This window comes from Geospiza fortis, unplaced genomic scaffold, assembly GCF_000277835.1.
Source record: "Geospiza fortis unplaced genomic scaffold, GeoFor_1.0 scaffold381, whole genome shotgun sequence".
Lineage (NCBI taxonomy): Eukaryota > Metazoa > Chordata > Aves > Passeriformes > Thraupidae > Geospiza > Geospiza fortis.
Window position 1 is genome coordinate 1,084,665 of NW_005054348.1, and position 24,536 is coordinate 1,109,200.

At 35.2% G+C, this 24,536-nt stretch overlaps 1 protein-coding gene across 1 annotated transcript in view; it reads right to left on the reverse strand.

Moving 5' to 3' along the window:
* The window catches only part of RYR2 (ryanodine receptor 2), a 284,661-nt gene that overhangs the window by 92,769 nt on the left and 167,356 nt on the right, over positions 1-24,536 (reverse strand). The window contains exons 44-58 of the mRNA XM_031058757.1: positions 23,955-24,090; positions 23,088-23,274; positions 22,498-22,603; positions 21,161-21,281; positions 19,707-19,876; positions 17,824-18,044; positions 16,404-16,494; positions 13,749-13,889; positions 12,874-13,037; positions 10,841-10,919; positions 10,112-10,201; positions 8,933-9,070; positions 7,993-8,070; positions 5,260-5,335; positions 2,810-2,936 (exon numbers count right to left, since the gene is read on the reverse strand). Coding sequence (XP_030914617.1) covers positions 2,810-2,936; positions 5,260-5,335; positions 7,993-8,070; positions 8,933-9,070; positions 10,112-10,201; positions 10,841-10,919; positions 12,874-13,037; positions 13,749-13,889; positions 16,404-16,494; positions 17,824-18,044; positions 19,707-19,876; positions 21,161-21,281; positions 22,498-22,603; positions 23,088-23,274; positions 23,955-24,090 — 1,925 coding nt within the window. The remainder of the gene's footprint in view (positions 1-2,809; positions 2,937-5,259; positions 5,336-7,992; positions 8,071-8,932; positions 9,071-10,111; positions 10,202-10,840; positions 10,920-12,873; positions 13,038-13,748; positions 13,890-16,403; positions 16,495-17,823; positions 18,045-19,706; positions 19,877-21,160; positions 21,282-22,497; positions 22,604-23,087; positions 23,275-23,954; positions 24,091-24,536) is intronic.

Here is a 24,536-nt window from a genome sequence, read left to right on the forward strand (position 1 = left end):
ACAGACACGGATTCTTAGGTGAGGAAGTTTGGAAGCTGAAAAATACTTTGATTTAAAGAATCAAACTAGAAGTAAATCTAAATATCCATCACTACGACTTTTCCTGAAAAGTCTGCTTGCAATGGAAAACTTTTGAATAGCTAAGCAGCATCTCTGAAAAATCAGAGGAAAACCAAAACAAAGTGATGGAATCACTTTTCCAGCATGTTCCATCCATGTTAGTTACTAGTCTGATATAAAAAGCACATCATCTTTCCACAAGAATGAAACTCCAAAGCGTGAATCTATGTCATGGGATGACATCCCTAGCAACAAGCTGGAATTGGCACAAGCCTTGTTTATGCAGGATCAGGACTTAATTGATGGCACATGAAACGGCTATTCTTTAACAGCGAGGGAATCAGTCACACCTCATCTCCCCATGACTCATGCATCAAGTTAAATTGCTACTCAGCTAGGTTGCAAGTTTAAAAAGTATATCTACTGCATATATACAGAATCGAATTGCCCGTGTATTGCACATTTGCGCTTTAAATTAAAGCATATGCCTAGAGACACAAATCTGGTAGACAAAATATAAAGGAAACAACACTGGAGAACAAAATTCTCAAATTTACTAACTAAGGGACCATTAAAAAACTTCAGACACAACTTTGGAGAGGGCCCCTAAACTTTGGAACTCCTAAGAGAAAGGGACATGAGAATTTGGATTATTCGAGGCAGCTCAGTACACAAAGCAACAATAGACTGTATGGGGGGGAAGGATAAAAAGCAAAGTACAGAAGGGATGAAAACAGATTTCAAAATAGCTGGTCACACGTAACCTGTCAAATCAATTGACTGACTGAGCCCTTTACCTTATCACTAGAGTTTGATCTATATTCTTATTAAAAGCCTTAATACCTGTATCTCTGTGTAATGTCACTCACTGTTCCATCTGCTGTCAGGAGTAGATGGCAGCTACTGTGTCAAGACCAGCATAAGCTGGACACTGGGCCAGCAAATGGAGTTAGGCTTGGGGTTTAGGTGCCCCCAGTTCTGTGACAAGTGAGGTGAAGGAAGGTCTCAAGAATCAGTAGTTAGAGATGCCACAGCTTTGGGGAACAGCTCTATGGGCCCTACAGACCTTGAGCCCAGAGTGGCAGCTTCAGCAGGGGACTGGCATAAGTGCATTTGGTCGTAGCCATTGGAGTCAGACAGTCAAGGGCATAGAGCAGCACCTGCAACTCTAGAAACTGGAAGTCCCAGCTGCCTGCCACTGGAGTGGGACTGCTGTGGTCTAAAAAAACTCCAGCTAATGTGAAGGAGCAGTGTCAGTAAAATGAGTGAGGGCTTCTGCACCAGCAGCTGAAGTGGGCCTGAGTGCCACATGCTTGGTAGGGGGCAAATGTTTCTATCTTCCCTGAAGCCATTTTGCATGGGGGTGCAGAGACCTGAACGGTCACTGTCAAATAAAGACTGTAAAGAAATGGGAGCAAGGCATATTGGAAAGTACAGCGGTGAGCAGACCAAATTAAAACATGAATCACGCCCTTGTTTGTTTAGATAAGGTACTTGTCAAAGGTGCAGCAAGTACTCTGAGTTTAACATCATGGAAAAGGCTGCATTTAACCAGCACAGGAGGTGGCAGATGCAGCAAGAACTAGTTACAAGACTATGGGTGTGTCCAAGTTAATGGTTATTTTACCATCTCTCTTAGCCTTCCACTCCCAAAAAAACGCCCAAAGCCACTTTTCTTTTGTGTTTAACAGGAATAAAAAGGGTTATTACTCCTGAATGCAGCTGATCTTATTGACAGGGAATAAGGAAAGAAACCTTTGCTGTCTGACATCCCTCTTTGTACATCCTACTGCACTGAGAGGAAGTAAACTCAATTATTCCAGCTAACCTGTAAGATTTTACCAAATTTATCAGATTAACTGTGGGACTCTAGAAACAGGCTGGAATTCATATTTGATAGAAAAGAACGAAAGTAGGCAGATTTTAGGTAGATGTGCAAGGCTAATTCACAGTGATTACTTAAATTGATCTCAGTGACTGTTTTGTTCACTTACTAATGTTCAAGTCATGCAAGGCTCAGATATGCTTTCAGCCTTTTCTAGAGATTCTGATTTCCTAAGTCATGCTGATAAGGCAGAAAATATTCCAAATTAATTAAAAATTTATTCATGCTACATTTAGAAGGTATATATACCATATTAAAATCAATTATGAATGTTATTCAGCAGACTATTCACTATTACTACATTTACACTGTGGATTGTTTAAAAAATAATACTGTAAATGAACTCAATTGAAATAAATCAGTTGTATGTTTTAGAAACAAAACTGTCTTATCTTACCAATTGTCTAGAAATTCCTTTAGAGAGAGACATGTGTTTGAAGATGTGTATGAACCTGTAAGTAAGACTTAATAATTCCATCACTTGTAGAAAACTCATAAGTTTACTGACAGTTGGATGCATGGACACATGCCAGAAAGAAAAAGCTGCAATATTGAGAGGGAAGGTAGAACACATGCAGACATTCTGGAGAACTCTCTTCATGCCTTCCAAAACCCCTGCTACTAACTCTGTAATTCATTTCTTCCTTACAATGTTTTATATGAAGGAGCTTATCCTTACTCCCAGGTACTCAAACATAAAAAATAATCATAGAGTTCTGGTTTGATAGAAGAAACCTCAAAAAACAAGCAATAACAGAAACCAAAAAAACCCATCACAACAAACCAAACCACAAAACAAAACAAAAAAGACCACTGAGGACTATCAGAAACCTTCTGTAACATTAATACTGAACTGAGAATTACCTGGAGACAACGTATCCATTAATCTGTAGAAATTTCAGAATATCCTGTGCTTTTTCTCTGTCCTTGGCTTTTTCTTTGGCTGTGAGTGTATCATAAGGGACAAGAAGGGGATGGTTGCCTCCTCCTACTATGAAGCATCAAGAGAATTAAAATTAAAGAGTTATCTGTTGACATGGTAAGTCACAGTATGTAAAAGTACTATTACAATAATACACAGCATGTTACATTCTAGTCTGAAATAACCATATACTTGTCTGTTTGTTTACACAAACTTTAAAAAATATGCAGACAGAAACTGAGATATGGTTACATCTTTCTAACATATTTGCTGCAAGTACAAGCTAATATGCTGAACCTATTGCAAAAAACCCTTAAGGAAGAAAAACTGCTTAACTGTTACAAACATCTATTACAACTGCAACTTCATTTAATGAAACTGAAAATATTTCAATATATAATACATAATTTCCTAAGAAAACCTATATATAAACAAATATATAAACATATATGAAGTCCTGCTTTTAAACATTCTAATAACAGGGTTCATCAAGTTTAGCAAGATACACAAATACCTAAAAATATATTAAAGTGATACAGTTCTACTTTATAGTAATAAACTAAAGACAGAAAATTAGAATACATCATTCAAACATGGTTCTCACTACTATGCAGCAAAATCAAAAGAATGCTACAAAACCACAGGTAAAAAGAATAAACTTCATTGTATTGCTTACTAAAATCTGATGTATTGATATCTACTGCACGTAGATATTTAATTTGGAAGGAAAATAAAGTTGCTATTCTTAATATAAATATCTGCATAAAAAGCAACATTCTCAGGAATTCAACTTCTAAAATCACTATCACATAAAACAACACAATAAATTCCTATTGCAACTACTCTGAAACCCCAGGAAACTGCAGGGGTAGTGATAAGATTTACCTCTTAAAAAAAAACACTAAAGAAAGTATCTAATAACAATAGTAGTTTTTAAAAGGAACAAATTCCCTATAGAAAATATTGGAGACATACCACTGGATGATTTTTTTAAGGTACATATTCTGATTTTTTCAATTAGTTATGCCTGAATGTATTCAAGTACATGCAAAATGAAAACCTAATGGGCAAGTCTGATGGTCGATTGGGGTTTTTTGTTTAGTCTGGATTTGTTTTAGGAAGTAGAGTCTTTAACATTGGGATGATTGGATTCTATTCTCTTATCACCAACATAATGTAATTGTACCACAGGACAGCTGAAGACAGCAAATTGCACATAAGTCCACATTATTCTTTTCTTCTTTGCATATGGGAAAAAAATTAAAAAGACCAGCATATGAATATACTGGAGGAAAACCCTCAGAGTTTTTGAAGGCCAAGTTCTGCTCAGCTGACAAATTAATCTACTTTTCACATACAAAACCTTTCTATCAGAAGCCTTCAATCATTACAGCCACCTCCAGCCTTCCCATAGTGCACACAACAAACACTATACAGTATTCTCATTGAAGTGCTTCTCATAGGCAAAATTCTGCTTTCAAAGCTGTGAAATGTAGTTGAAATACTGAAATATTTCATCTTTCTGTAGTCTATGACTTCCCAAACTTGGCCCATCCTGAGGCTTCTTATCCTGAGGAAGGTTTTACAGAAAAGGAATAATATATAAAGGGGAAATATAATTAAAGGCCTGGAAATATAAAGTGATTATCAAAGGCACTTCCAAATAAAATTCTGCTTTTATATAAAACCTTAACTTATATGCCTTTTCTGGAATTTTACAAATTTAGACCAACTTTGGTGCATACAATATACAACTAGACACCTTCAGATAAGGTAAAACCCTAGCTTCAATAATTTGCAACTGAGAGCTTGTTTTCTCCATATGCTAATATAGTGTTACCTGAAAAAAAAATCAGCTTTACTACAAATAAAAAAATGCTTTTAACACAGATGAAAAACAGTAAATTACACAACAGATGAAAAAAAAATTCATTTAAATAAGCAGAGATCATGAAGCACATGCAATTTTTATATCGAATCAAGTATCTGCTCTAGGTTTTTCCCTTTGTCAATTCACCACACAATATGTGCAGTACTTACTAAACACCCTTCAGATCTACCTGCAATAAAAGAAGCAATACAAATGAAATCATAGCCCATTGGGTAATAGTCTGAAAGATTAATGCTAAAAGGAAATTTGATTAATGTGCTTAAATTTATTTACAACCTTTGAGTTTCCTTCCCTTGATATATCTGAATTGGTAGACTACTTAAACAAGAAGTACTATAAAAATTTTCAGGCACTAAAAATCACAGTCAAGAATAGATACTTGACTGTTTCTTCTTTGTCAATTTAAATTTGCTGTTCCTTTTCCTTTATTTTTTTGAAATGCATGACCTAAGGTAGTCACAGAAAACTTAAAATATTGTAAATACATATAATTAACATTACCTTTTGCTTCAAGCTCCAGTTTCTTTTTCTTTGCCCATATGTTATGGTAGTTTTCAGCCATCATCTCAGCCATAGCCTTAGGAAAATGGAGAGCTTAGTGATTTGGGTTGCAATGAATAACTCTCAAGAAGGACAAGTTTCTGGCTGATATTAAATAACAAGTTCTGTTCTCTGGGAAGTTTAATACAATTACACTGTACTGGCTAACTGGAAACAAGTTTTTACTGAAAAAATACTGTATAGAATTTGGGTAGAATCAGCATGGGTATGAGCCAGGAACCTGGTGCTGAGGAAAGAACTCATTGCAGAAAACAAGGAACCACAAAGAGTAGTCTGGAAATAGTACTGGGGGATCAGATGGGGGACTTCATTCTCAGAACAAGGCCAAAAAGAACCCTCTGAAGGCATTGTAAAGGGAAAGAGAGAACAGCAAGCCAGAGGACTGAATCAAAATTGTTATTGCTGGCTGTGGCAGATGATAAACTCAAGGGTATAGCTTCTTCTCTGTGGATACTGTGCTCATTTGTGTGACCACACTGTTAAAACCACTGACCATTTAGAGCATAAATTAGTCCATATATTTTTTCTATAAAACAAACTTCTTCAGACTGGTGAACTAGAAGCTAGAACCCAAACCAAGCAAAACAGACAAGCTCTCCAGTGTCCACCTAGCAGGAAGTGTTTCAACATGAAACAACTTTTTAAACTCACCTCTACTGTTCTCCCAGTTGTGTACTCTCTAATTGTACAGAGTGGTAGAATTTATTGCAGATTTCACTTTACATTTCTTTCCTGAACCTACAGAGACCTTCTCATCTTCAGTAAGGATTTTGAGTAATGAGTATTTCTCAATCCCAATTTCTTTATTTGTGAGAATACTCATGAATTGAGAAAGTTTTCAGCCATATCTTATCTGTGCACAAGACAATTTGTTTCATAAACTTTTTTCCACTGAATAAATGATAATACATTTCTGTTATGTATGGTAGGTGCCTTCTGTCATGCACACTCTGATCCCGGGATTTCGATAATCCCAATTAGGACCTTAAAAGGATGCACAGTAGTCTGTGTTTTCATAGAACCTAGCAAAGCAGAGTGCTATGAAGATGTTTTTAGAGCAAGATCTAGCTGCTCATGGAGCTAGGATGTGACCAGGTGACTTAAGACCAAAATGAGGAGTATTTTGCAGACTTACAATTTAAGACGTGGTCACAATTCTTGCTAGCTAACCCTGAACTCCAACTTGAAAGGTATTAAACATTTTCTAAAATGTTCGAAATTACACATAGTTAATTTTTAAAACTCAGATCTCATTAATAACCAACATGTTTAGATATTTCCTCACTATCTGTATCAGGACAATTAATACCTGAAATTACATTTTAATTAAATTTGCTTAGCTTTTAAATAACAGATTCTGAAGCTGGTTTCAAAGAAGACCCCTCTTCATAGGGCAAATGAACCATAAAGCCAACAAGCTCTGCCTTATAGCTAAGGGCTACAAACAAGACTTAGAGGGTACAGCATAAAAAAAATGTAAAGGACAAACAGAAGTTCCAATGCCCTTTCTATGTGCCTTGAGACAGGCTGGTTACTTTTATCTGGGCTTGGTTTACTGCATCACAATATTATGATGATGTTCATATCATGAGTTGTTTCCTAAGCATTAAACAAAGTCTGCCAAGCCTTCAACTATATTGAGTTTATACAAACATTAAATGTCATAATTGTAAGGAGTCTTTCTCATCAATTTAAGAATGTAATGGTAGAGGTAGTTATTCAGTTATCAATTTTATGAACTCTTTGGAATGACCAGCAATCTAATGACAGTTAATTGGCAGAAAATTCTTTTAAAGCTAATCAGCAATCTAAAACTGCCACAACTATGAAACTGGAAACTGCAAGACAGAAATCAAGGAATGGAAATCCATGGTGAGAATTTTTTTAGAGGTACAGTAGAGTATATACTGCACAGTTAGTCAGTTAATTTACTACCACTGCTTGTTTGCACTATGGCAAAGCTTAGTATGGGCAAAGTTAAGCCTGTGTTTCAGGACTCAATTGTAGTCAGCTTTGAACACCATGTTGCCATCACTAGACTGGTACAAACACTCCTGCTAAGTAACTTAAAGCTATTTGATACACACCCACATTACATTGCAATTGTACTCACAGGAAATTAGCAGACTGTAAAACCTAGCACCATACCCCAGCAAACACCATGAAAAACATCCTATCTAATGACAGGAACAGACCATCAACTAAAACATATTGGTCCAAATAACAGCCACCTACTGACACATCTGTCAAAATCCTACCCCCAATTCCTTCATTCTCTGTTCTCACAGTACTTAATGGTTTCTGATTCTCATTCCTTCCGTTTAGAGAAAAAAGCATTGAAAAAATACTCTGAAACGATGGTGGAGAAATGAATGGGAAACAAAAATTTTACATTGCTAGCCCTTCTAAACAGGATTGTCTTCAAAATGGCAAATGTTCACCAAAAAACCAATCCAGGACTAAAGAAAATTTTTAAGGTTTTCAACATGAACCATGATTTTAAGCAACAGAGGATCAGAGAGCAACAATGAAAAAGGCCAAAAAGCCCCCACCAAACCCAAAGCATATCAAAATAGGTAATATTTGGTACCAAATTGTTTAAAATAAATTAGCAAAACAAACAAAATTAAATTGTAAAACAAACCATAATCATTTTAGGTGTTTCTGACTTACATGTAAGTCTCTGGAGAGGGTGACATTGCTCATGTCAATTGCTCGAGGAGTGTAACCATGGGCTGTATCTACAGAGATCTGAATGACAAATGTGCAAAACAGTGGAGTTACACAAGCATTTACTATGAAGAGGTTAACATTAACAAGATACTGAAAGTAATTAAGAAATTTAAAGCAAAAGTCACTTGTAGATCTCTAGAAAGCAAAAGGATCTTTTGTGGCCCAGCTCAAAATATATCAGGGGTGGTAAACTTCAGTGAGAATTAGGCAAAGGGCAACAGAGTTTGTTCCCAAAGACAGATGGCCATCAGACACTAACACCTTTCATTTAAATACGAATTTCACTTGAACTCATTTAGACTTTGAAACTACTGCAGACAAGGATAAAGTTATGATTAAATCTCTTCATTATCTAGAGATTTTTTTTTCTCAGCAATTTCACACAATCTAGTTCAAAATTAATTCAGGCAAAAATCAAACTTTTAATTTAGCTTTTCAACCCTATTTCTACATTTAAGACTAGAACCTATAAATAGTTATTTTTTACCTTCTGTCATCCCCCCTACCCACCCAGAATATAGCGCCATTTTTTTATTCTTTGTTTTTACTGTCTAAATTTATCAGAGGTTTGCTTATTACACTGACACAAATGGTCGAAGGAGGATAAAAAGTGAGAGAGGTTCCCTGGATGACAAGCCACTGACAGAAGAAGTGTGGCTAGAAAAGAGGCATTGACAAGCTCTCCTCTATGGATTATGCAGTAACAGGTACCTCCTGCTTTAAAAAGAACAGTGTCCAGGTGTTTCTTCCTACGTGTGACATTATTTTCAGAAGCATGTATATAAGCATATAGAGCCCTAAAAGTTCAAAGGCTTCCTTTCAAAAGGCAGTTGCTATTAATAATAGAGAATAACACAAGGATTTTAGGGAAGTGGCTCACTTGACTAGTTTGAGATATGCGACGTGTCCGATTATACAGTGCCATGGAATCTCCTTCCCGTGTTCTTTCAATTCGCCATCCCCATGCCAGCATGGTTTTGAGTGATTCTTTGATTGGCCATCGATAAATTTCTTTCTCCTAGAAGAATGTACATGCAGTAATTAACTTGTTTATGCTGTACAGAGCAAAAAGTAACTATTGGACTTTTTCCTGGTTATACTGAGATGCAAAGAAATGTGCTGAATTCAACCATTATGGCTCAGGGTTATTGAAATGATGCAAATAAATCATATAGATATTAAAAACTTTATTTATCATCCCAGAGAAGAATTCTGGCCCTTTAGGAAGCTGATGATCTCAGGGGAAGCTGTATTAATAGCATGAAATCGAGGGTGGAGCAGAAATTATCAGGAGTAATGCAGTGTTTTATCTGCTACATGAACCAAAAACCATAATCAAAGAATCATAAACAAGTCTGTGTTGGAAGAGAAGTCTGGACATCTTCTGCCTCTACCTTCTGCTGAGTTCAGATAAGGTACCTAACTGGGCTATCAAGATTAGGTTATCTAGGTCTTGCTGCATCATGCCTTCAACATGCAGCTGATTTCACCACCTCTTTGGGTGGTTATTTCAACATTTAAGCTCTCAAGATAAGAAGAATTTTTAGAAAGCATTTCTACTAAAGAAACTTCCAGCCATCGCCTCTTCTCCTGTCACTGTGCACCCTGTGAAGAGAATACATCCATCCCTCTTCTCTGTAACTAATGCTTAGAAACCAGGAAGCCAAGACCATATCTCCAGCAACTTTCTCCTCTTTAAGCTGAAAAAACCCAGTTCATTCAGCATTGCTTCATTTGTATCAAGTTCTCCAGATATCGTGGTTTTCTGCTGGAGACCAGACAAAGGCTAAACCTAAACCACTGTAGAGTGACAGTGTCACATTTTGGTTTCACTGTAAGTTATGACATGTAGATTCAGCTCTGTGAGAAAAAGTTTGAGTGGCCTATTTATAATACAATAAAACCCTTCCATATCTTTTCAGAATTTTGAGGAAGGCAACAACCATACATCAGCTGAAATAGTGTAAGTATTTTTTTTCTTAAAACAATTAAAAGACAAGGCAATATATTTTCAGTGATATTTCAACAACCATCAATCAAGCATGAACAAATCCCTTACCTTTTCAGACAGTAACTTATATTGTTTCATTAAAGGTTGCACTTTTGCAGATTCAGAAAATGTTTCACCATAGGTCCATCCATTGGCAAACTGAATAAGAAGGATAAAATGCGGAAACACAGAAAATTAAGAAAAATCCTTTCCATTGGTAGAAATCAACTGAATAATGCTTCGGCAGAGCTGTTCTCTTAAAGTTTCCTTTCTACTATTTTCTCAACCAACATTTATATTATTTACAAATTAAAATATTAATCATGCAGCATGCTATCTTTTTGCAAAATAACAATTACCAAAGCAACCATATTGATACATTTTTCTTTCAATGATTTTTATAAAGCAGAATGCTGTACTACAGTTGAGGAACTATTGTTTTTTAACATTGGACAAACAAAATGCACAAAGGAATAAAAAGGATAAAGAGCTTATTTGGTTAAAAAATTAGAAAATTTTTTAATAAACTGTCCATAAACTGTTAAACAATAACCAAGTATATTTACTCAAAAGTCAGCAAAAGAAATTATGAAATGATTAAACACTATTTTGAAATACTCATATGCATTTAAAAAACTTTCCTGCAAATACAGTTCAAGAAAATGGCATATCTGTATCTTACCTACATACCAACTTGTAACATCATGAAAAATAATAACATTCAGAATAAAATATTTTAAAGATGAAACTTATTCAAATAAAAATATGATTTTGCTTTAAGAGGAATGTAGATTTTACCTTTTCCATTGACCATTTGTCATGAGCATGTTCTGCATATTTGTTAATGAAATATTCTAGCTTTTCGGGGATTGTAATGCTGAAAGGGAAAAGCAAATCAACATTGTATCATACAGGGCAAAATTTAATGCTTTTGTTGTAAAGAAAACTTCAAAACAATAAATAATGCACACACACTTTTCCTGTGCTCTTCTTTTCACATACACTTTGCTCCAAGGCCCAATTAAATCAAGGAAGATATTGGAATTATTTCATGGGCACTGAATGACAATCACACATGCTGTAGGAATTTAACTTCTTTGAAACATGTATGCAGGTGAAAATCAGTAATGAGATGAAGCACTAGTGCTTTTTGTCCTGTATTTTCTTAGTATTAAAGCCATAACTACAACATATAGTTTCAGAAATATGGTAGTAACTTATTGCACATGTCCATTATAAACTAAGTGTGCTAACAGTCTTTTTTGAAACATTATCTATTTTATATAGTCCAAAAATATTTATGAAATATCAGTTGTTTACTTCATCAGAATTGCTACAAATTAAAGGGAATAACTACTTTTGATCACTGAGGAAATAGTAATACCTGTCCCTCCTAACAAAGAATTTCAATACAAGTAATGTTAGAGTGCCATCTACTGTGAAATAGAAGTCTGGATTTTCAGTCTTTTTCAAAAAGCAGAAATGTAAAACCAAATTATGTCAGAGTAACAGTTTGCAAGAGCCTCACACAACAGTCAGAAAACATTTATCCAGCACTGTCAGCAGGTTTTTATTAAGATTGTATTTTGAGGGAAACCCTATTAATACTGTAATACTTCAAATAATTTCAGAAATGCAATCAAATTACAAGCACACTAACATCCTATTATCTATACCTTTATACAAATGTGTCCAGTACTAGTAAGCAACTCAAAGCTGGATTTGCATGTTAAAAGAATGTAGGATAATTTGGAGGTTACAATGATAGCAGCAGTTCTGTCTTTGTTTTGAAACATCACAGAACTGTTGACTCCTATAACAATGAAGTGACATATAATTTCAGTAATATCAAGTAACGCTTTCTGATTTTTTCAAATCTATTCCAGCTATCTACATTTTTTATTAAATGACACCAGATAAAAACTCAGTTAAATGATAATATAATATTCTTAAGAAAATTTGTTAAAAACCTTCATATATTTTAGCTACATCTTAGAAAAATTAATTTAAATGGTCACTGATGTCCTTTCTATGCTTCAGATTGTATTCTGACTTTAACTGCAGTATTTAGATGTGCATACATGTACAAACATGCTGCAAGGAAGGTGTCAATCTACTGACAGCATCCTGTGTGCTGAATGTTAATAGAGGCAGAAAACTCACAGGGGCAAGTGAAGCAAATGTTTTACAACAGGAATTGTTTAAAATATAGTCCACAGCCATGCTTCTGTAAGACTATTCTATACAAAGGGAAATGGCATGCTTGCTGTAGTCAAAAATCAGAGCAGAAAATTTCCATTCAGATACATGCTTTTTCTGGCTAGTATACTTTAAAAAGCAGGGCCAGAGTCTGGCTGCCTGGAGAGAATGAAGATTATTCTGTCCAATTCCCATTAATCATATTTTAAAAGATTATACAAAGGCACAATCAGACAATTTTCTGTAGGTACACTGTCATTCAAACAAATTGGAATTAGTGTCTTGACATATGTTAATAATGATAGAGATGATGTAGACTTGTCTACTTTTTCAGCTTCCAAGATCATGCTGGTTTGTTTGCAGCAGACATGTAAAGACAATTGGATAGTTCTATCTCCTGGGTAAACATGCATTAAAAATATTCTAAGTGGACAAAGAAATTAATGATGTAACTTGCTAGTTATTGCTTTACTTGATTTAAAATAAATACATAAATAAAAATATTAAGGTCTACGTTTTATCTATTCAGAAGAGAAGCTTTAAATTCACATCACACCAAACAACAGACTCCTCCTCCCTTTTACACACTCATGATCAAAAAAAAACCCAGGTGCAACAAAGTAATTCCTTACTTTGAGGTATCAACAGGTTGAGGATTAAAGTTTCCATCTGAATCCATTGAAGACTGTTTTTCCATCATATTGACATAATTTGATTCCATATAATCTGGAGGTAAGGCCCCTGCAACTGCACTCAGACAAGGCAAAGCCAGTTTGAAGAGTTCTTGTTCATACTTCTGTGGAACACACAGGGGACAGAAAGTGAGGAGTGAAAGGGAACCCTCAAGATCACAGGAGAAACTGATGCAGCTGTAGATGAAACCAAGCAGCCAGAGAATGGCTCTCTTACTCAGTGTGAAACTGAGTTTTTGTTCTGAAAATAAAGAGAACTGACTGTCCAAAGCAGAAAGCAAGATGCAAGTCTTAATCTTGCTCAAAGTAAACTGGAAAAGCATTGACTTCACTGGTAGCAACACTAAACATTTTTCACATGCTGGGAAGACAGCACAGCAGAGGAATATGCACAGCATTCCTTAACACTTAGATTTGGAATTAAAATCATTAAATTTTAAGCAGGTTTGTTAAAAATAGTCACAGAATGAACAATAAATACATACCAAGACATACTATTAAACTACTGTGTAATACAAAATTGATTCAAGGGTGCTGAAAGTACAACTACTAAGCAGAAAAGTGTACAGATCTGTACAGATACATCTCAAGATTATTGCTTTAGTATCATAGTTTTTTTTAATTAGGAGATAATATTTTATACCTGCATAAAATCAGAAGCTATAAGAGGAAGATTTAAGGTCACTAACGCCTGCATTTTTTCCCTTCAAATGCATGATACAGTGTTGATATAAGCTGGGTAAAAATTACAGATTAAGAAAAAAGGTTACACAGTAAGGATTTTACAGTAATTGATGGATACTAAAATTACTTACCTTTTGAGATAAAGCATCAAAAATACCCCAGAACAACTTTCTGGATAAATGAAGTTCTTCTTCTGAGGCAGCACCAAAGTTACCCCATCCACTTGGCAAACAATAATACTTCCAGCATCTTTCATAATGATTCGTCAGTAACTGAAATAGAACATATTTTGAAAGCAAATAGAAATATAACTGCTGAGGTTCTTCCATTCTGGCACTCAAACATTAGACAGATGCTACCAGAAAAATTTCTACTTTTATCAATAAGCAATGTTATCTACATATTTTTTTAATCACTGTTGCATATACACCCAGAATGAGCAGCTTTTTCATCTTTGTTTCAATGCCATTTTGAAAAGCTTTTTTTTTTGGAAAATATTGCAAGTCACAGTCAGTAGAGAGCTGACATGATTTCCTTTTTTCGAGTCTGAACAAACTTCATGTTGGAAAAATGCAGACATTTATAACATAAATGTGTATTTGTGCATAAATAAAGACAGGAATTAAAAAAAAAAAAACCAACAACCCATGTCTGATATGTAGAAGATGTAGAAGCGAGGATTTTGATAGCCAAAAATATAACCTTGATACTGCACTGTTCTTTTACACTTTCAACAGATCAGGAAAAAATCCCAAAATAATACATATAGTATATTTTTATATCTTCATATTTAAATAATCTGTTAATATTTATTTACTATTTAAATTGTTGGGTGACTAAAGAAAAAATACAGAGAAGAACTTAGATGCATATAAGATGTAAATAGACATAAGTTTTATCATTTATGTAGAAGCACGTGAGTCTCAGAAATATGGACTCTAAGAGCTGAATGTATTTTAAAATATTTTTAAAGCTATATTCAATTATGTAATGGCCAGACAAGTTTGCTTTTGGAATACATGTGGATAATAATATATATGAATATGTTTTTAAACCTAGTCAAGAGAGTAAGGAAGGCTTAGTCTTACAGAAATCCCTGATGAAGCACTGAATATTATTTAAGAGGAAATAAAAACAAGGCAGTCCTGTTCCAAAATGTCTGAACTATGTGGAATACAGGAACAGCATTACAGATTTGAATTTCCATGCTGCTTAAAACCTGAGGCAATTTTTAACTGTAGAAACCAGCAAATGTATTCACAGTAGATAGCACTGTATTCTGATTTGCCTTCATCATTTTCTCCTCTCTTCCCATTCAAAATTACATTTTCAGATGTCTGATTAACTTACAGTTGCCTCTTTACATTACTATAACTGGCTTGCCAGTCCAAGCCCATAAGGAATGCACACCACAGTACTACAATACTTTCAAATGAGAAACACAGCAGATATGGGTAGGAGTCCCTTGTTAAATCACTGGAAATCAGTTTACTATAAGTGACACCTTTTGCAAGTTATAGGTCTATCTTCAGCTAAAGAGTTCAATTCTTCAGAAGTATTAGCCTTTTAGGTGTCAATGGACAAAATCCTTTGCCCATACTAACACCATGGTTCTCTTCACATCTGTAGTCTTACAAAGCCTGACTAGCCAAAAGGATCCAATTATTATTTCCTTACTGGTCAGTTCAACAACAAGGGCAGCTCACTGCAGTCATGACCCTTCGTATCATAAAATCTGTTCTTTTAGAGGAACAGATGTCAAGAAGCTGGGTTTTTTTCTTCCCCCCTCAAAAAAAAACAAACCCCGAAGCGCTACAGCCATACAGGACGTGCCAAGTTACTATTGGTTTTAGCAGCACATAAAATGCCATAATGCATCAGAAGGGTCCCCTTCAGGGCAGTATATTGAATTATCGACTGTTTTTCTCACAAGAATGAAAGAATGGCTGCTCCAGAATATTTAGTTTGATTGAGGGTTTCTGGAGGGCATAACCAAATTATGAAGTACTTGGCAGGACTTCAACAGCAGGCCCTGGCTTTGAGATTAACAATTTAAATTCCTCTTCTTGCATCAGAGTTGCAGATGTGCTCTTAAAGCATAAAAATGTATTAAATAATAAAATATTAAGTATCCAAGGCAAAACTGCAGTGGGAAAGCATTAAAAAGGACTGCTGAAAAAAAGTAGGGAAGTCATGGAAGCAAATGTTTATTAAAAGTGATGATGTTATCAGGAATCTTTAAGGAATGTGTCAGCTCCAAAAGGAAAAAACCCTCATTTTTCTTATGTATTAGGAATCAGAATAATAGATACAGCTAAACTTTTGGGAGCTGAAAACAAAATGCAACATTACTACTAAACATTATTACTTAATAGATTTCCAGGCACTATCAACAGAGAAAGAGTCCTTTTTGGAAAGCAAGGAAAACCAATGCAGAGGTGAAATGTAAGGGCACATACAAAACTGTAAATTGTTATGTTCTGTGCACTGGATTCTGCGCCCTGCACCCAAGAATTTTTCTATTCTGTTTTCACATAGGCTGAAACAAACAGGAAATAATTAAAGGAGAAGCGAACATTAGACTCAGATTTCACAATTCTATATGGATGGATGTAAATTAGACTGGATTTCTCCCAAACCAACAATTTATCCTTAAAAACTATGGTCTTAGATTACTGCAGAGTGGAAATAACATAACAAAGATTACAGAGAATCTTCTCCATGCAAGTATTTTCTGTTGCATTCGGTTATAAAGAGTGCTGTTGAATACTAATATTTACTTTTACCTTGAGAGGCATCTTTGCATGTTCATTTAACAGAGGTACATCAAATACTAATCTCCTCAGCAAATGCTGCATCATGGAAGGCCGCAACTGCCTAAAAGCAGACAAACCATTTCAAAAGGGTGCACCAGCACAGTTTCGTGTAAATAATTGATAAATACATTAAAACAGCATATCAGCTCTATGCTGTTAAAATTCTTCAAATGAATAAAACAATATTTTCCTTGTGGCACTAGGGCATTAAGGGTCCAGAAGAAAGCAAACAAGTGTATACTAAAGAAAATATTCTGAACAAGCTGAAAATCAAATGATTCAAAGAAGCCAAGAAAACGTCTGATCTACAGACAGAGAAACCAGGAAAAAAAAAGCCCTGAATTTTGATAATGTGTATTAGGATCACTATGCTCATGAAAAAAGGATATAATGTTAATTTCTTGTAATATATCTCAATGACTCTTAAAATATCTTAGAAGCTAATGAAGACATAAGAGCATTATCTCTTTAGATGTGCTAAACAAGACACCACAGTGGGCACCAACTGGAAGGAGAGAAGAAATTGTTATAATATTAATTTTAGAATGGTATAGACATTAAAGTTTTCCAGATAAATAGCAAAATCTGGTCAATTTTATTGGTTCCTATCAATGCAATGTATATATTAAATGGTCATATCAAATACCATCTAATGTAATATGTTTTTACTTTTTTTACAGTATTATAATAAAAATGTCTCTCATTTCTGAGCACACATCCACACTATTAAAAAAAAAAGTCATGGTGAAATGCTAAAAAAAAAAAAACCAAACCAAATCCTCTGGTGAACTGAAAGCCAAAATGCTAACTGTAATTAGAAGCTGAATTCATATTTGCCTAGTCAGGTTTTCATAATTGGGCCTGTGATTTTATAAAAATTGGATAATAATCAACTGGTTTTGACCTGCAGACACACAAACAAAATCTGTCACAAAGTTGTTCAGTAGAGACATAACAATACTAGTCATTGATTAGGATTGCAAATGGAACACACCAAATAAGCCTCTACATAGAATTAGATAAGTTACTGAATATAAACCAGAAATATAAACAGCTAAAATTATTTACATGGCAATTCAGTCTATGTATAACTCCACAATTCCAGAGCTTTTTATTTTTGCATTCTCTTAGTTAATCACCAAGGTTTTAATTTGAAACATTTGGTGATGGCAGAATAACTGAGGACTGAATGAATGAGAACCGAGGAATGACTGGTAATTAATAAAATTGCAAATTGAGTACAGTATCTTAACAACTATCACAATCATCTTATGGGGGGAAGAAAATCTTAATTACATTACTGGGGGCATAGTTCTGCATTCCTGTATTATAAATATCACAGATTGCTTTATCACTTAGCATTCCTGTACAGCCAGGAGTACTTTCTTACCCACAGATGGACAGCAAACACTCTTCAATAGAATCTCGTTGAGCTTTGGTAAGAGAGCATCCCTTTGAGAGTCTGTACACAGTGTGCAACAATGAATCGATGAGGGAAGCATGGTGCTCTGTGCCAGCAAACAGGGGAGCACATCTGGTCAAGAGAGGCAAGACTGCTGTGCACAGGTATCGATTCAGAGCCAAAGCCATATCCGTAGCACTTAAAGCAGCCTATAAATTAAATGGGACAGAAATTAGACTTGTCTCATCAGCGTGGTTACAAATGAAAAGAAATTGTTGCTTTTGTTCTGCAATTATAAAGGCGGAAATTTTCAAAACACAGAAATTAGGATGTGATACCTACTGGAGCTACATGCCTACCTTCTCCTGCTGCTTTTAAAATCTCATAGATAGCTTCTGTTTTCTTTTTAATGAACAAAAACAAAACCAGTAAATGTGGCCATTCAAAAAATAATTTTCAAGATTATATGGAAGAATATCACAGTTGCTAAACAGAATTCCAAAATCAGGTAATACAAGTCAGTATCTTTTTGCTATGAACAAGGCCAAGTTCCATGTGAGTTAGAAATCCTCACCTGCTCTTTCTTAAATATCTGGAAGAAAAGGACCTGGGGATGTTGGTCAACAGCTGAACATGAACTTGTGCCCAGGGGGCCAAGAGGATTGCTGGCATTGTGGTTTTTACAGCAATAGTGTGCCCAGCAGGCCAGCGATCATGCCCCTGTATTCAGCACTGGTGAGGCTGCACCTCCAGTCTCCAGTTTTGGGCCCCTCACTGCAAGAACGACATCAAAGTGCTGGAGTGTGTCCAGAGAAGGACAATGGAGCTGGTGAAGGGTCTGGAGTACAAGTCCTGTGAGAAGCAGCTGAGGGAGCTGGGGCTGCTTAGCCTGGAGAAAAGAAAGCTCAGAGGAGACCTGTCTGAAAGGAGCCTGTGGTGGTGATGTGTCAGCCTCTTCTCCCAAGTAATGAGACAGACAGGAGGAAATGGCCACAAGTTGCACAAGGGAAGGTTTAGATGAGGTATCAGGAAAAATTTCTTCACTGAAAGGGTTGTCAAGCATTGGAACAGGCTGCCTGATAAGTGGTGGAGTCATAATTTTGGAAGTGCTCAGAAAAACTAAATATATATTCCAAAAAGTGGATATGGCACTTGAGGATATGATTTAATGGTGAACACGATGGCGGTGCTAGGTTGACAGATGGACTTCATAATCTTAGAGGTCTTTTCTGACCTTAACAATTGTATGATTCTATGATCCTAAATAACAACATCATTATTTTCAGAAAAAATCGTTGTCATAAAAGGTCAAATAGGAAAACCAAATTTAATGTCTTAGCTCTCATAATAGCTCTCTAAATCTAAACTTTCTGGACCAAGACAGCTAAAAGAAATTAGAGAGAAAATAAGACTCACAGGAGGAAAAAAAAAAGGCAGCAACAGTGAGGAGGAACTAAAATAGAAATGTGGTCATTTTCTAAACAACAGTGTAGGTGTCCCTAACAAATGCACAGAGATGAACGCTTTCTGTCTATCTCTGGAAACAGGCTTCCAGTCACTTCTTCCCTGCTGCTTCACTGGCAGCTCATCTGATTTGGATTCCATAGCAGAAGCTCAGAAAGTCTCCTGGGGAAAAGCATTGCATCTTTTGTAGATAAGGGTATCAGTGCAAGTTCTTAAAAAGTGAGCATTACACTGATGATGCATCTTGAAAAATTATCAAAGCTCAGAAGAAGCAACATGCAGTTCAGCCAGCATTTGAGAAACACAGAAGATGTGAAGACATCAAAAATGCTTTTCCAAGGGATGAAAAACGCTGTAGTGTTCAATAAGGTAAGAGAAGCAACATAAAAACAGACTGAAACCCTTACCGTATCTAATGAGGCAGCAGCACGAAGGTCTGGCAGAAAGCCAACTTCAAGAAGGTGTAGAAGAAAATCCTGGTCCTCAATTCCATAGACCCTGTCAAGGAACAAAACCATGGCTGCCTTGTGATCTGGGCAAAACCCCGCAGACATGTCAGGTTCCACCACAGTACCATCTAAAAGGAAGAAATAAGACTTCAATGACAAGGATTCTCCTTCATCAGCAGACTAGGCAGTCATGCTGCTACCTGACAGAGCTTTTGAATCTCTGTTAACACCTAGGCATCTTCCCCATATTTTTGTTACACAAAGGAAACATATTTGCAGTTAAATCAAAAAGAATGCATAAGACAAATTCTACCCAGAGCCCTCAAAGTCCCTGCACATTTTTCTTATGCATGTTTATGTTTATGCTTTGTATATGAAGAGATTCTTAACAGCTGATATTCTAAATGCTAAGTACCTAAAACATAATCATTAACCCTCATAACTACCTAGTTCTCAGCAGAAGTAGATGGAAAGTAAAAATTGCAAGAACGCTGCATCAGAGATCCTGGAAATGCAGCATTGGTGAGCATATCTCTAATGTATGACAAAGAATTAAGAATGTGCTAACAAGTCCTATCTATCTTAAAACTCTCAAAATATCTGAAAGGAATTCATTTAAATATTTTAAAGTTTTGTTACTTTCATTTTGGAAAGAACATTAGCATTTCTGTATCTATGAGCTGCAAATTGCTACTGAGACCTCGCCTATAGGTCTATCCCTATTTGGAACATTAATAAGTACTAGTAAAATAGACTTATTGATCTTTTTATCTTTTCCACTGTAACCTATTGGAAAATCTTGTGCTGTGAGTGTCTAAACAATCCGGGTTGCATTTATAATGTTTTCTCTCCAGCCCCACAAAAAAGCAGAGGTAATCCCTTTCCCTTTTATATAGGTGCTCACATAGCTCCCACTATCGTAATCAATTTCATATAGGCAGGAAAAGCAAAGAAATGCATTTCCCTATGTATATCACACCTATCTCTTCACCATAGTTGCTGGAGAACAACTTTGGTGTCTTATTAAGATCTGCTAGAAGCAATTGATACGGTTAGAACAGCAAGAGCTAAGGATTATGTTATTGAGAAATGAGACTGCAGTATTTTAAAATAGTTCTCAAATCAGAAAGCATGCATTTTAAAATTTCATTTTAAAGTTGTAACAGATTTTCATAATTCAATTTAACAGGATTTATATCAGTGGTTTAGGGGTACACAGAATTGTTGACTACAGCACGCAGAAAGATTTTTGAAACATGTATGAGATACACAGGATCTGTCTTTAAATTCTCACAATAAGTAGTTGAATTTCTATAATTTTTATAAATGCTGAAAAAAGTATGAGTGTCAATATGTCAATAAATTGCAAATCATAAGAATAGGATGAGAGAAAAAGTGTAGAAAAATCTTACCTTTTGCTATTGTTGGCATGTGAAAAGCAATACTGATTACTCCCACCAAATCTTCAAGTGGAATCAAAGACCGTAAAATTGATCTGATTCTAATGGCTTCCCCTTTACCAGCATGAATTAGCTAATAAAAAGACAAATAAAAATTTAGCAAGATCTTCTTTTTATCATCTATACAAAAGAATAACTGCTCTCAAAATTGCATTATAATTAACAATGTAAATTTCATGCAATCTGCATCAATTTGCTGTAGTTTGCATGCAAATGTGCAAAGTCTACAAATCTACATGTTTGCTTATTAAATAAAAGTAAGTTCATTTTCAGAACAGAAATTAGGTAAAGCTGGTGAACAAAGCCTTAAAACGTAGCAGTATATGGTGGGAGGGGTGGGGAGGAAAACAAAAGCAGATTTTCAGATAGAAGAAATTAGGGGTTTTTGTCCTGGTCAAATAAGACACTTTGAAGTATCTCAATTGTTTGGGTTTTTTTAAAAAAAAGGACGCAAGACAAGGAGAAAACCAGACAATTTTCTTATTCAAACAAAACAGGTATTCATACACTGACCTTATTAACTACATATATCTCTCCTCTCTCAAGTTCTCAATCCCTGCACAAATCTGATACTGATCTATACCAATGTATATTAATTAGGGCACATTCCAGGGTGAAATGAGAAACTATGTATAACTAAATTTCTAAAGAATAATAATGTATATTGATCATAAACAGCAAATATTTTCAAATAGTTTCAATCTCTAACATAATAGGAGATAAAGTTTTTATAGTGTTTCTAATTCTCTGTATCTAACGCCTGAAATAGTGACATCTTTTCTTTGAGAAGGTTTGTTGGTGTGAAAAGTTTTTGAGATATTGATGCGTATGTCCAAGTATAATGCTTATCCCTACATTTTTAAAAAATGCCCAATAATATTTACATTTATATGCAACTTAAAAAGTCTATTTAAAATAAGTATATGAAGAATAAAACTTTAGTTTATAAAAAATACATCACTCTACACAATTACAGAAAATAGGGACATCTGAGGAATTTTATTGTCACAATGGACAGTCAAACCAAAAAAAAAAAAAAACCCCAAAAAAAACAAGGGAATAATCCCTTTAAAAAGAAGAGCTTCTGAGAATTTTTTTCCTCTTGTCAATGAATAGAACAGGACATTATGTCCACTAAGATACTGTGCGGCCATACCACTGCTTTAATACTTGATAACATGAGGCATCCTCTCCTACACCTAATACCTGAGAAAAAAATGAATGGCAAACCTGTAACCTGTAAAACAAGATGCCTTTACCCTCCAGTGTATGAAGAACATAAAACTTACATGCATTTCAGGAGCACAACGTCCTAGGAGATCAATCAAGGCAGCATAAAAGGTCATTATTGCATTTCCCATATGAATAGTGTCATCTTCTTGTTCTTCTATTTCACTGTAATTAGTTAGATATTACAATAAACAAAATATTTTTAAAAAAACACATTTTTAACAACAGTAATAATGAAAGAAAATTTTCTCATAGGTATAACAGCTTATAGAGAGTGGCTTCTGTCAACAAATGGACTTACAGCAGAGTAAGACAGAATGTATTTTGTCCCTAAAAGATTGCAGCAACATCTCCATTGTAACCACTGGTACCATTTATCTGTCTCATTTTGCATCAGTGGACTGACTCTTAATGGAATGAAAAAGAACAAACAGAATTCTAGAGATGTCCTAATATTTAGAGAGAGTTACTTAAATTAATAGTGCAGAGGAAGCACTGTTTAGAAAAAGATAAATCTCTCTCCAACACAGAATCCCAGGAAGAATGAACTGATAATTCAGGTGTTAAAACAAAGAAGTCATTTCACATCTAATATTACAAAACAAATAAACAAATATTATGACAATGTAAGCAATTCTACTGCACCTACAGGGTTTTACCAGATCCATTACTTGGGGAAGGCCCATCTCTTGCTCGATCTTCTGATATTTGTATTGCCTCCTCCATTGCAGCAAGCAACCCATTGCCTCCTTCTCCTCTTAGAGCAGGACCAAAACATTCAGGTCGGCGAATAAGCAGTCTGACTACAACATTAGCATTCTCCTCTACACTCTCTCCTACCACATAGAACAAATATCAAGATACAAGATTATATCAAAAATAGTTCTGAAATATAATCAGAAAAAAGGCACACAAAAGAGCAGAACACATAGATACTTTTTACTACAAAACAGTTTAAATATCACAGCACAGTTACATAAACACACATACTCCTCTATTACTGCAATGAAATGAAAAAAAAAAACCAAACGTGTTTTTATTCAAAATGTATTAAAGCCACAGAATTAACTATGTAGTAAAGGATGTTTAAAGCACCACTGAAACTACTGAATTTTAGTAAAGATTCAGTCAAGTGCAAGGGTTAATGAGGGGACCAATATAACTGCTTGGACACTAAAACTGGACTATCTAAATTTTCATTAAAAGATAGGGCTTTGGCTCCTTATCTACCATGATTTTATCACAAAAAGATTTAGCAATCTCTGCTCTACTTCCAAAGGAGACACGGGCATTTCAAAACCAAAGCTGGATCCAAAAAATGGGGCACAGGTCCACAGGACCCTAAATGCCCATTTCACAAATCATATAAGTTAATATGTGTCTTAAATAATTCTACTCTTTCTGCAGTTTCTTTTAATTCACAGTAACTTACCAAGTTAGCTCGTCTTACTATTTAAAATTATAAACTTATTTGGATATTGGGGGAAGTTATAAAATGTTTAGGCTTCTACTCTACCATTGCAAAAAACAGCAAAACGAAGAAAATCCAAATATCTTTCCCCTTCAACTGGATTCCAACCAATGTCCGGGTAGCCTTTACAAATCAACAAAGGACAACTCTGCAACCCACATCCAGCCAAGTAGCGAACCACCTAAAAGCAAAGTTGGAAGAAAAAGATATTAAATGTGAAAAAGAAGAGAAGTTCAAATTCAAGGGAAGCCTCCTCATACATTGTCAAGATATGGTAACCTCAATCTCTTATTCCTGACAAAACTGTATCATGCTCTGCACAAATCTGAAGAGCGCCCTCTTTCTTAGCTCACTTTTCCAGGCTTTTCTTACTCCTGCCATGAACTGCACGACCTACTTATCTCAATTTCATCATTTGTCTCTCTAGAATATGCTTCTCTACCTGTTTTCTCATTTCTCTTGCAACTCTGAGCATTACAAATTAGTCAGTTTTGCAATATCCTCCAACTACACACCATCCTTAATCAAAAACTTATCTTTTCTTTCATGAAGAATAAAAGCTCCACTCTTTTATTTTGACCATTCATTTTCACTTGCTTTTTTTTTCCTTTCTTTTTTAAATACACA